This window comes from Echinops telfairi, unplaced genomic scaffold (genome assembly GCF_000313985.2).
Source record: "Echinops telfairi isolate 266 unplaced genomic scaffold, ASM31398v2 ScPeMD7_7461;HRSCAF=8499, whole genome shotgun sequence".
NCBI lineage: Eukaryota > Metazoa > Chordata > Mammalia > Afrosoricida > Tenrecidae > Echinops > Echinops telfairi.
Window position 1 is genome coordinate 6120671 of NW_022111361.1, and position 14686 is coordinate 6135356.

The window sequence follows — 14686 nt, forward strand, 5'->3', positions numbered from 1 at the left end:
ACTGGGCGGCAGCAGTTCAAAGTCATCAGCTGCCCTGAGGGAGAAAGACAGGGCTTTCTACCCCTCTGAAGAGCACAGGCCTGGAAACTGCCAGGGGCAGTTCTAACCCGTTCTATGGGGCGGCTGGGAGCTGGAATCCACTCAACGACAGTTGAGTTTACTTCATCGGATCAAAAAGATCAACTATCTTTAGTGTATTCCCAAACAGAAAGGTGTTATCTTTTCTAAAGATAGCTAGCAAAAGTGAAAAGGTGTAATGAAAATAAGTTAAAAGGATAAACCCTCTTCACTGCCCTGAATGATGGTTTCCCCCAATTTTCTTTAAGGCTACAATTTTACGTAAAAATCTTTTGTTTGGGGCGGTGTTGTTGAGTATTTGCTTGTTTGTTTCTAATTTGCACCTAAGTGAGAAATTTTCAAAAGGGAAATACAAATGAATCATTAATCTGATTACATTGCATGTTACAGCATCTAAACTACTATAAATTAATTTTCTGCTATAAAAGTCAAGTCTTTAATGTTATTTTAAGTGAATAACATGAATTATCAGACTTCACAATCTCTGTCATTGCTTAATCAATACTTCTCAAAGAATGTCTGCAATAGTAAATGCTGAGAATCCTGGCTAATTAATTACCCTCTCTGTTAGCATTTCAAGAATAAGAGAAAAAAAAGAATAAGAAAACATAAAACAAAAAACAAACAAACAAACAAAAAAAGAAAACCTAAAACTTCATGAAAAAAATTACTTAGTAGCAAAGAAGGTTAAGTGAAGAGGGGGCCAAAAACAACTTGCTGAAGAGCGAACACATATTAAGTCATTTTGTATACTCAAACAAAAATATTTGCCATTAAAATAGAAAGCATTAAGATACAGTGGGGACAGAAAGATTTATGTTAACCTAAATAAAGAATAGCTATGAAACATAAAAGGAGCTGAGAGCTTTTATTTAAAAAATTATAAAAGAAGTATTAGCACACACATGACTTCTCTCCAGCATATGTTGGGCATAGACTTTTTAAAGCCAATCACTAATGTGCTGCAAGTCGGCTTCTACTAGTAAGACCGGTGGTTCTTTTTAGAGGGTAGTATTGATCTTACAACATTTCAACTGTATCTTGCCCACTGAGAAGAAGAGATGTTGTGATATCCACAATATACATAAACTTTATACACTCTTTCTGCAGCTTTTTATATCTAAAAATGATTTTAAAACAAAACCTAAAATGATTACAAAGCAAACTAGTTGTTTGACTACATACTCAGAAGGTGAGAATAAGGATTAGATCAAGACAATTACTGTCTAACACTGTAAGTTGACCTGGTCAGTATAGTTTACTTCCGAGGTTGCTCCCTCAATATCAATAACTGTAAGTAGCCACTTCTAGTCACGGATGTTGTTATACTTATTCTAACATTTTACATAAGTATCATTAAGAGAAGTATTCTCCAGGGTGGACCCAAGGACCAATTAAGTAAAAATAAACTAATAATTATTATAGTAAATCGAAGTCACTTTTAAACATGCTATGTTGAGAAATCTGAGCCAAAGAAGACCCAATACCAAATGCAGAATAGGCTAATATGTTAAATGTCTAGAAAGATATGCAAAGTCTCTCCCAAGGCCGTATTCAAAAGCAAAACAAAAGAAATTTAGAATCTGAATGTGATATAAGCAGTATTAAGATGGTATTTCAGCTTTAAATTCCCTGTTGTTTGTAGTTCATTTACTTCAAATGTCTGCTTATGAGCACCTAGCTGTTTACATGAGTTCTAGATGTAACGTAGTCTACTAAATTTCTAGACACATAGCTTAATGTAAGGCCAGTTGTATGGAGAAAATAAGTTTGCTATATCTAACTACTGAGTTAAATAAATGAATATGACTTAGAAGTAGCTATTGTTTTTAATAGACTTTTTCCCTTCTAAATGTTGATAAGGGCTGAATAATACAGTGAAAAAAATAAATATAGTTTTGTAATACTACTTGTGAAAATTTTACCTTTGGAAAGTATTGTAGTAATGCATTCATTATCCAGAGGTGAATTTGAAACTTCATATTTTAATCATGCAGAAACAAGTTACAACAGACATTGTTAATGCACAATAACCCGTCAGTAAACATGACAGTCAAAATGCTCTAAAATACAGATTCTCCAAGCCTTCCAACCCTTATACAATATTTAAAAATACATTCTTATTTTAAAAACCCTAATTCACATAATTCACATAGACAAAACTTGATATTATCTGGGAGGGTGGTGAAGAGAGGGGATAAAAGAGGAGCTGATACCAAGGCCTCAAGTAGAAAGAGTTTAGAAATAATGACAACCTATGTACAAATGCACTTGATACAGTGGATGTGTGGATTATTACAAGAGCTTTACGAGCCCCAGTAAAATTATTTCTTTAAAGAAAAGCATGATTATTATCGATGTCTCTGCTGCAAACCATGCTATCACCTTGGGCCGATTATTAAAATTCTCCTTCTTCCATTCCCATCTATAAAATGGAGATATTGAGAGAATCTACCTCAGGGGTGGGATAGTAAAAGAATTAAAGTGTTCTCTTAATATATGTGACAGGGCTTAGAAAACTGTTCGGTATATGGTAGACATTCCTGTACTTGATCTTAGCCCAAAGGCTGACAAGTGATGACATTCAAATTTTTGCCATTATTTCTTAAGGTATATTCATAAGCCATGACAGTTTCTCTTTACCATTAATTCATTAGCAGTAACTGTGGCAATATTTTCATCTATATAGTTAATGATACATGATATAGTAATATTATAAACATAAGGATTCCAAGATTTCTCATGATAACTTATAGATATACTTAATTTGCAACCAAGTTTCCAGGAAAAATATGAATGAACATTCCTGCAGCCAGGAAAATAACAAAAAGTTCTACCGTATTTCTCTAGCCAGACTCAAGCTTTACACTATGGAACACAGTCTGATAACAGCGGCCATTTCCGTGCCAGCTACCACCAGTAAGGCTTTAACAAGCAGCGTGTGAAGAGAGATGAAACCAAGTGTGAACAACTTTCAGGTCCCAAGAGTAGCCTGACTGTGGAAGCTGTCAAGTTCAATTGCATCATTCCACATTATTCAATGCCCTAAACTGCTCCCTAATTGTTAGGAGCTTAACATATTCAAAACCATTGTTTAGCTAATGCTGAAATGTGCCACAATTGAGTTTCCATAAAATAGTGGGAGGGATTAAAGGGCAGTTAAACCATCACTGAACACTCATGATTGGACAACAGGACTGGATAGAACAACCAAACAATTCTAAGTAGATTTGTAATCAGTTAACATCTAAATAAAAATATTTATCTTTTGAAAAAAAAATTAAGTCCTTAGGACAATAAGGAAACTACTAAAAACATTTAGAACTGGAAAGTCCTTAGATCCCTGCTGACCCTAAGTATATTACCACAGAATTATGTACTTTAACTGAAAAATGTAACACTATTTTTAGACTAGGAACTACTTCCATTTATTTCCTCACAAATAATCAGACTTTTCTGTGACCGTATCCTAGGATATGTTGTAGCATCACTGTTAACAACTATTGCTTTATGGTCTGCAAGGTGTATAATCTCATCTTAACTTCATAACCTAACTCTATTCGGTAAGACAGGTATGTAAAGTATCCATATTTTACACACGAACAAAGTGAGCCTCCCAAAAACTAAAGAAAGACCCGCCCAAGCCCTAATAGTACCAGCAGTCTCTGACTCCTAGAACCCAGGGCTTGAGAGTCAATTCCTGCTATTCTGCATTGTGGCACACTACCAGCTCCAAAGCTCTAACAACAGCAGTGCGTATAGAAGACTCCTAAAAATACTTTCTTCAAAGATACCTCTTTAAATAAAGGCCATACATGTGGGAGTTCACTTTTACAGTTGGTAAACTAGAGAGTTGGCTCAAGTGTCAGACTGCTTTGATTCTAAACGTAATTCTCTTGCTTGCGAGACATGTGTACCCTTTTTGCTATTACTTTATCACCATTCAATAAATAACATTATAAATCACTTATATAGTTATTTTACTAAGAAGGCTAACTTCCTGAAAATTATAAGCCCTTACAAAAGTATTTAAAATCGATGAAGCGTTTTTATTCTGATCACATATACACATGGATAACCCCCAACGTTGAGTAAATCTACCTGGAAAATGTAGCCATTTTCCCAACAGAATGCAATTGTCATTAACTTACCTAATTCACTGCCACCAAGTCAGTTTTGACTCATAGTGAAAGTCAATCTTTGAGACTGTAAAGTCTCCTCTTTTTCTGTTGGAGTGGTTGCTTACCATTAGCAGCCCAGCGCATGCATAACCCACTAAGCCACTACAGCCTCAGCAAGGGTTGTTACATGGGATCATCTGTTATCAACAACTACATCTGTGAAAAACGTTCAAAGTCGATTCAAGTCTCACAGAAATCTATACAACCCTAGTTACTAAATTGTACACCTTAAATATACTGATATCTATTATTTATTGACACATAAATAAATATTGGGGGTTATATTTCAATTAAATGATTCTTAAACCTCAATAGTCACACTGTGAAAACTTCTAATATGCTTAGCTACACGAAGAATGTACCAGGAGGAAAACCCAAAAATGTAGGCTATCATGGAAGGCAATTATTTTTCATTACATTCAATCTTAAATTCCTCAATTAAAAAAATCATTCTTCAAATGAAGGCTTTTGTATCCTCCCTGAGACAGAGCAGAATCAATGCAGAATTGGGAAACACTGTGGGATTTGAAAGGCAAAATGAAAAATAAATAGCACACCTACAGAAACTAATGTACGTACACTTCTACTCACGGCAAAAGGGCAAAGCACATCATTAAAAATCACACGGACAGTAGCTCTATCTTGTAATAATGCAGTGGATTGTTGTAACTATATTACAGATCATCTAATATATAATAAAACAGGTTTTGTACATTAAATACTGTGAAAGAGCAATTACACTAAAGCATCAAAGGTATTTAACATTGAAGAACATATAACTGGGATTATCAGGTAGGTTTCATAGAAGTTTAACAGGGGCAAAGGAGGGAAAAGGAGGAGCTGATACCAGGGCTCCACAGAAAGTACCTGTCTAGAAAAGAACGATGGCCCCATATGAACAAACATGCCGGATACAATCGATGTGTGGACTGTCGTAAGAGCCCCCAATGAAATGATCTCTCAATAAAATAAAATTTTAAAAACCTTAACACTCTTATTCCACTTCTCAAATAAGACTTTCCCCCTATATTAAAAGTACAAATCAAGTAATTTTGCATTATCAACTTCCATTAGGTATTCCGTCTTACCTCTCTGATCAATATCCAGAGAACAAGTCTTAAGACAGCAAATAAGCCGGACAAGAGGCCTACCTTCCATAAAGCCAAGGCCAGTGAGATCAGGAATAACCTCTGGATTTGTGCCCTGCTGGCACCTGCCAGTGACTAACAATTACTGCTCTGACTCAACCTTTGGGGGGACAAGCAGGAATAAGGGACCAGAGCATGAACATCAAGGAAACAAAATGTTAATCAAATTTAACATTCTTACTCTGATCAATATTAAAGTATTTACTAGTGTGATGGGTTTTAAATAATTACAAAAGAACTTTTAACTTATATGTTGGCATCTCTCTCTTCATCTTAAATTCATGATCTATAAAGAAACCCTAAATAAAAGAAACCCTAACATCTAAGCACAAGGAACTGCACTGTTTGAAAACGAACAGGGTCTATGTGAAAGTTATACCAGTATTAAACTTTGCCATATTGAAAAAAATTTTATTAACAAGTCCACCCCAATTTTAAGAGTCCTAAACTAAACATTCCACTTAATCTACACATTTTTGTGTCCTTTCCCTTGCACGCTTCCTAGAAATGTTCACATTTTCCAAGTTCAACACCATTACTATTGTCTCAGGCAGCTAAATTAAAGTAGTTCTGCACTCAGTTCAACTGAGAGGCTAACGTGCCTCAGTTGCCTGGAGACTGATGGTTGCTACAGCAGCATCAGATAAGGAAGGCTAAATCAGCTTCCACTTCAAGGCAGAAAGCATTAACTGCTAGACAGAAACATGGATGCAGTTGTCTCAGCATGCAGCATTTGGGTCTAACTTGAGGATTGCATTTATAAGAGACCCATCTTACTGAAACGTGGTGGGGGATAAACAGTAAAGATCTTAATTGGACTGAATCCTGGATTACTTGCAACTATGATTTCTTTGTTCTTCAGTTGAGTCACATGTTAAATGGAATTTTCCCTCTGGCTATAAATTTCTCTTCACCACATTTCCCGCATCCACCCCACTAATGCCAACCCTTAAAACCTACAAACATAATGAATGAGAAGAAATGAGCGATTTTTGCTTAATTCAGCTGAGAATTAACCAGGGTGTAATTAAAACAAGACTGTTAAAAAAAAGAGAGAAAAATACACATTGAAAATGTTAATGTGAAACTTTGTCCAAGAATATAAAGCTATCAACAACATATGGTTACACTTAATTAAAAGAGATAAAACTATTTATAAGAGTCATTTTCTCATTTATCCTTTCACCTTCTCTAACAGCAGGCCTATTATTCCGATGACCTCACTTTTCTAGTGAAATGAGAGAAACAAAAACTCTCCAAAACTTGTCAAGGTCCCCTTTAGTGGTTAGTTTCACCAAATAGCTAATTTTCACTTTTAAAGAGTATACTACTAATTATACCATTAATTTTCTGTGTTCATCATTCTAATTCTGGGCTTAATTATGATCGCTGACTGCTTTTACTGCACCATTCACACACTTTAAAAATCACCTCACGGGGGACGGGGATGCGGGAGAGAGGCGTGAGAAAAAAAAATCAACTCATGCTATGCTTTGAGGTACAGTTTCCAGAATACTAAGAAAAAAATATACACAACCATACATCTCAGACTAGCACCAGATCACCACAATTAAGCAAGCATTATAAAAGTAACATGAATTTTTGCTTCCCAGTGTATACGGAAATTATGTGCATATAAATAGAGTACATTTTATTATGAGTACGATAAAAACATTATGAAAAAATTTTGGAATATTGTACAAATTACCATAATGGGACAAAGTCACATTAGTGAGTACACGCTGTACAAAAAACCATGCCAATAGATGGGCTCCACACAGCATTGCCACAAACTTCAACTTACTGAAAAACTCAACTACATGCGACATGAACTACATTGAAGCATAATAAAACAGTATGTATACCGATGCACACAGGGCTATACAATGAGAATTAGGAACACAAAGTTTTAGGGAAACTTGAAAATAACTACTATTAACAATTAGCTATTTGTCACTGTTAGATTCATTTTCCTAAACTCGAGAGCCTCAGTACTAGAGCTTGGGAAAAAATGAAAAAATGTTACGTACAAACTGATTTAAAATATGTATTTGAATGCATATTTTCAATCTAAATTTATCACGTATGGGGAAGTAGACAATGGAAAAAGGATAAATGTGCACCTATAACTCTACTCACTTACTGTCTTATTTATAAAACTGAAGATTACAATTTTTTTCAGATTTGACTATTGCTTCTAACACATTTCTATAGATTAGGTCATTGGAGTCCTGGTGACACAGTGGGTTGTGTGTTGGGCCGTGTGGTAAAGTAAAACTGCTTAAATATATGGCTCTTCTTTACCCACGTCTTGGATAGCTCTATCTTAGGATAAGGAAAGCCAGAATATGCTTATGTACTTTTGACATGTTATCAGGAGAGATCAGTCCCTTAAAAGGGGCATAATGCTTGGTAAAGTAGAGGGACAGCAAAAAAAAAAAAAAAAGGGAGACCCTTAATAAGAAAGGGTGACAAATGGTTGCAACAATGGGTTCAAACACAGGGAACAGCTGTGATGATAGCAATGGAGAGGGCGGTGTTTCATTCTGTAGTACATGGGATCACTATGAGTCGACCAAACAACAGCATGCAACCTTCACCAAGTGATAGAGTAGAAGCATGCAGTGAGCAAAACCCTAACATAGGGAATGGTCAGTGATGTCGTTACTCTAGCAGTAGCAGGAATCTCAGAAGCAGAGGAAGCAACCCATGACCATCAAGAAAGAAGAGCCACCAGTGGAACACACGCAAGCTCCCTGCCTGATGCGGCACTACAGACGCCAGTGTCTGCGATGAGACAGAGCAAAGGAACAATGATGACACCAAGAGGCAGTGTACAGAAAAAGGACCAAGATTGTGAGGCTGAGTGATGGCTTCCCAATCCACAGAACAAGTCAGAGGCAAAGGAATCCCAAGGCTGAGACGCTGAAGAGCTGAAATTTGGCTGCTGGCTGAGAAGAGGTGGTGCTGTGGGTCAAGAACTGTGTCCTTAAGGTGTTCTGATCCTGAGTTATGGTCACCTGTTAACCTCCCCCATAATCGTGAGTATTCTCTGTGAATTCTGTGTAACCTTTAAAAAGTGAATTATTGTAAAATGAGTGTCCTGGAAGGAACAGAATCGAATAAAGAAAGGAGGAGGATGGAGGAGTATCTGACCTCTGCTTTGTGGCAAACAGTCTTAGGCGGGTGTACTGTTGGACTCTCCTTGCCCCTACTAAGGTCAGATGTCTGATGTGGCTTTTAAGGCACTTCACCAGTATGCTAACCACAATAGTCAGCAGTTCAGCCCTACCACCTACTCCTAGGGAGCAAGATAAGGTTACCGGCCCCCTAAAGATTTACAGTCTCAGAAAAACTATTGAGGTAGTTAGTTTATTGTGCCAACCTGGCCGATAAACACATGTGGGGTTAATTGAAGGGTGGAGGGATAAATGGCTTGGTGAGCCTCGCCTTTCTAGTTCTCGGGTCTCTTGCTTTCTGATGGTCAGACCAGGATGCAGCTGCCTTAGCCAGTTCCCTCCTTCAGCTGGCAAGGCTCACTTCCTGCAAGACATCCCCCAAGAGAAGCCGCATGGACCTATCCCTATGCAGCCCTGGGTGCTGGAGCAGCCGTGTGTAGACCCCTACCAGTGCTGAGATGCTTACACATTCACTGATTTGGCTTTTCTCCTACAGTCGGCCTCATTGTGTGTGTTCTGTGAGATGGAGGAGGACTTTGTGGATTGGTGTCAGATATATGGGTTAATGTTGGACTTGTGGGCTTGGGGAGCACTGGGTTGGGATGTTTTCTTGAAGTGCACTTAACCTTTATATAAAACTCTTATATATGAGTTTCTGTGGATTTGTTTCTCTAAAGTACCCAGACTAACACAACTACATAGAGTCACTAAGAGTCAGAACTGACTCCGTGACAGTGGGTTTGGTTGAATTTTTGGTAGACTAGATCACCTACTAAGTCTTAAATTCGTAGTAAAAAGGTAACCATGGCAAATTCTATATAATCTACATATCTAATATTTACAAACATTCTTCCCCAGTAGGAAGAAATTAATGTAGTATTTAAGGAAATATGTCATATATTCTCTCATAATTTTTAGTCTATACAGTCGATATTCATATATTATTTGCATAATTTTAAAACTTAAGAACTTGGTTCAATTTTGTTGAATCCTTGTTTTTAAGAAAAGAATATATACAAGAGACACCCCCTCCTCCCCCACGTCCTTCAACCACTCATTACTAGTCTACACCAAAATTAGAAACTTAGACTCAATTATACACATGTACCCACTTGGTGCCTCCACCTCTCTTAGCTATCATGTAAAAATATCTATCATTTATAATAGCAACTATATGCAAATTGAGATGTTTTATAAATCCCTACAGAAAGTCCTATGTTACTTATTTTTCTTCTAATCAAACTTACTTTAAGAAATAAAGATGGATTTACACAATTGATGTATATATGGATTGTGATAAGAGTTGTATGAGCCCCCAATAAAATGATTAAAAAAAAAAAAAGATGACATTCTAACGCAGAAGCAACAAAGCCCACATGGAAGCAGCACACCAGCCTGCGTGATCACGAGGTGTCAAAGGGATCAAGTATCAGGCATCAAAGAACAAAAAAATCATATCATTGTGAATGAAGGGGAATGTGGAGTGGAGACCCAAAGCCCATCTGTAGGCAACTGGACTTGCCCTTACAGAAGGGTCACGGGGAGGAGATGAGTCAGCCAGATTGCAGTATAGCACCAAGGAACCATACAACTTTCCTCTAGTTCTTTAATGCTTCCTCCCCCCAACTATCATGATGCCAATTCTACCTCACAAATCTGTACACTGGTACAGATCAGAGCTGGAAACACAAGGAATCCAGGACAAATAAGTCCCTTAGGACCAATAATGAGAGCAGAGATACCAGGAGGGGAAGGAGAAGGTGGGGGAGAAGGGGGAACCGATCACAAGGATCTACATATAACCCCCTCCCCTCCGCTTCCTGGGGGACAGACAACAGAAAAGTGGGAGAAGGGAGACATCGGACAGTGTAAGACATGGAAAAATAATCATAATCTATAAATTATCAAGGGTTTGTGAGGAAGAGAGGGGGAAAACTGAGGAGCTGATACCAAGGGCTCAAGTAGAAAGAAAATGTTTGATGATGATGGCAACAAATGTACAAATGTGCTTGACACGATGGATGGATGGATGGATGGATGGATGGATGGATGGATGGATGGATGGATGGATGATAAGAGTTGTACAAGCCCCCAATAAAATTATTTATTAAAAAAAAAGATGACACACAATCAATTTAATGGAACTGTACGTGTATAAACTTGAAATGTTTTTGTTGTGTATATTCCCAACAACAAACATTAAATAAAATAAAACCACCTATACAACAATAGTTAACTATCATTTACCTGAGTTGTAGCAACAGCAGTAGTTGCAGAAGATGTGGCTAAGGGAGAAAGAGCTCCTACTTGTTGCAAATGACCAGAAGGTTGCTGAGGTAAATGAGAACTGGAGACAGGAGTACTTGATCCTGAGCCAGATACTACATTTGGAAATGATACTGCTACATCATTGTTGTTATAAATACCTGCAAGAAAAGAAGTTACATTTAAATATTTTATAACCCAGTAGTTAAATACGTCAAAACTCCCCAAACCAAACTCATTGCAATCAACTGATTCCAACCCTTACTGACCCTATAGGACAGGGTAGAACTGCCTCCATGGGTTTCTGAGACTGTAACTCTTTACAGGGAATAAGAAAGCCTGGTCTTTCGCCTGAAATATGTCACAGACAATATTTTAATCTAGGAATTAAAATATCCACATTTCTTCCATTCTCTCTCCAAGTACGAGTCTCATTGTTGGTAATAAAACCTACACTTTCATTAAAATATGTATGTATCCTGAAAGAATCTGAATCATTTTAATATAGTAAAATACACTACTGTGAATAAACAGGGACTTGCATCAGGAAGAGCTTTGTAAAGATTTTAAGAGTTTTAGGAGTTCCTAAACCAATAGGGAGGCTGATGACATTGGTAGAATTCAACTGTGGTAATAAATACAATATAGGTGGATTCTACAGATACTAAGGAGGTAGAATGAACCTAATATTAATAGACTTTAAGGGCAAGAATGGAAATAGAAGGGCAGACTGAACGATAAAGACAACTTGGGCTACTGGGGGAGGGTGCTGTCTACTTCAGGGAACACAGGCAATGAAACAGGATGAGAGAGTTGATGAAAACATTTTCCGTGGCACCATGGGGAACAGATGTAAGTGGGAAATCAGAAAGTAGGGCAATTCATTCTACAAATGTGGATATGAAGTGGAAATGGGGAAAAAGTTAAGAAAAAACTACAAAATAAAGACACTTTTAACTTTCAAATGAGGGGAAAAAGAGAAATGGGATACTTTAAGATCTTAATCATTTTTTTTTTAAAGACCTTAATCATTTTACATCTAAAATTTCTCAAAAAGCAAACAACGAAAACAAAAAACCCAACTCGTTCAACAAATGCATCTGTTCCACAAACACTTCAGAGCTGACTGTTTGCAAACAGTATCTAGGCCCTAGAGATAAGATATGAAAGTCCTCCGCTTGAAGAAGCTTAGTGGGGAAAAAGGCAATTACAAAATGCTATGACTAGTGTTATGATGGCGCCCTGGTTGTAGAGTGGTTACATGGTGAACTGCAATCCATAAAGATCAGTAATTAGAAACTACAAGCAGCTACTAGACCAGTAGTTCTCAACTTGTGGGTCATAACACCCCTTTGGGGATGGATTTATCCTTTCAGAGGTCGCCCGATTCCTAACAGTAGCAAAATTACAGTGATGAAGTAGCAACGAAAATAATTGTGTGGTTGGGGCGGTCACCACAACATGAGGAACTGTAATAAAGGGTCTCAGCATTAGGAAGGTTGAGAACCATTGTACTAGATAGAAAGAAGGCGTGTTCTACACCTGCAAAGAGTTAGTCTCAGAAACCCACAGGGGCAGTTCCATCCAGTCCTACATAGTTGCTATGAGTCAGCGAGCGAGTGAGTGAGTGAGCAATGCACTCAGGGATCCTGAGTACAGAAAAAGGATTATCTAACCTAGACCGCCGATATTCCTGTTATGCGTAACATGTAAATATATCAAGAGGCAGTTATGCAAACAGAACAAAGGTCTATTGAGAGGTTTAGAAACCAGGAAAGGTGTATGTCAGGGTTGCATCCTTTCCAGTACACTTGTGAAAAGGATTTGACCTGAAGATTACTGCATTCAGTATAAATTATACCTCACCATCAAGAAAACAAAATCTTCACAACTAGACCAATAAATAACATCAATTAACAAAGAAAAGGCTGGTGTCAAGGATTTCATTTGTAATTCTACAACCATGGATAAAAGCATGCCCATAGAAGGAGCAGTCAGGAAATCAAGTAACATATTCCATTAGGCTAATTTGCTACACAAGACCTTTTTAAAGCACTGAAGAACCAAGATGTCATTTTGAGGTTGGTCTGACCCAGGACATGGTATTTTTAATAGTTTCATGTGCATGTAAAAGTTAAGACAATAAATAAGGACCACCAAAGAAGAACTGATGCCTATGGAGTATTAGCGTTGCCAGAGAATACTGAATAAAGTCCCAGAAGAATGAACAAACCTGTGTTGGAAGGACAGCAAAGTGCTCCTTAGAAGCAAGGATGATGAGACATCGTCTCAAATACCTGGTGATGGACAGCAAGCTTGGTGACTAGAGGGTCACCCCCTCCCTCCAAAAAAAAGAAGTAAAGAGGAAGACCCTCCCAAGATGGGATGATACAGTTGGCTATGATTGGGGAAAGGCACAGGACAAGCAGTCTATTTCCTTCTCTTATACAAAGGATCGTTATGCGTCGGAACCAACTTTCTATCGCCTAACAACCTAGACATGGGATTGGAGTCAAAGAAAACTACTGGAAAGGTGGCAGCTTTAAAGGGAATCACTAAAGCACTGCAAAAGGTGGTGATGGATGGTTCAGAAAAAGACATGCAACAAGCAGCAGGGTGAACACTAAGACCTGGCAACTTCAATAAAACCTAAGCTTACAGTACAAAGATTTAAGAAAATGGTTAAAAAATCAAATGGAAACTAAAGAAGAAAAATACATGTCAAAAGTTAAAAAACAATGGGGAACCACTTTGATAAGGATGATAAGCAGAAGCTTGCTGATAAAAGCGATGTTTAAGCAAGACATAAATCACTGTAGCAGGCTGAGAATAGTTTGGATAGAGGATTTAATACAGGCTGGAAAACTGTTAAGAGGCTACAGTATTAACAACAAAGAGCCAAAAAGAGGGGTTAAACTAAGATCACAGTAGTAAAGATATATCACAAAAGAGGACCGATAGGACACTAGTGACTAATCTGAAGATTAAAAAGGTACAACTGTCTAAAACTGCTTTTAACAAACAATAATTGGAAGTGGTAATGTTCAATGAAACAGGAATATGTACTGAGAGCAATCAATGATTTACCACTTACTGTATGCAGGTAACTACCAGCACAATAGCTCAGTGAGGTAGAGATTACTTTCATTTTTCATAAGAGGGGACTTCAAAAATTTATGGAAAAATCCTATTATCTTTTAATTCCATTTTTCCATGAATTTTGTGAAGTGCCCTTGTTTGAGAAAACAGAAGTTTAAAGAAATTAAGCAGCTTGCTTATACACTTACTAGGTGGCAGAACCAGGACTCAAACTGACACTTGTCTTATTCTATAACTTAAATCATTGCTTAATGCAAGTTTAAGGTTCAAGTTGATCATCATGCACTCTGAGATGCCTGTGGGTCATAGAACTCTTATGAAGTCTAGAACATAATAAAATGAACTTGAGTTTAGATTTAAAAAAATTTTAAGGCAGCTCTTGAGATACAAACCTAGGAAATGGAAGCATAGTTACAGTAAACTTGAAAACTCAAAAAGAGCTTGTTCCAAATGCTTATGATCATCAGTTATCCAGGAGATGCAAATCAAAATAATGAGATGCTATCTTACAATGCCAATGAGACCCCAATTTGAAGTGGGGGAAAATGGCAGGGAAGGGGGCTGGAGAGGATGCAACATGACATTGAAACTATCACAAGTTGTGGGTGGCTCTGTAAATATGTAACCACTATATAAAGTAATAGGGCACTCCCTTAAAAAATTGAAAATGCAGGCCTGTCTGGATAGGACAGGCTGGATGAACAATCTGGAGGAGAAAACAACGGGACTGACAGTT

General features: G+C 37.4%; 1 protein-coding gene across 6 annotated transcripts in view; it reads right to left on the reverse strand.

Moving 5' to 3' along the window:
• Nucleotides 1–14686, reverse strand: part of MLLT10 (MLLT10 histone lysine methyltransferase DOT1L cofactor) — a 252498-nt gene that overhangs the window by 51131 nt on the left and 186681 nt on the right. For all 6 annotated transcript variants that reach the window (XR_006681004.1, XR_006681005.1, XR_006681003.1 and 3 more), the window contains one exon: nucleotides 10834–11012. Coding sequence is in view for 3 of the 6 variants with exons in the window: in XM_045300194.1 (XP_045156129.1) it covers nucleotides 10834–11012 (179 nt within the window). In the remaining 3 variants the exon portion in view is untranslated. The remainder of the gene's footprint in view (nucleotides 1–10833; nucleotides 11013–14686) is intronic.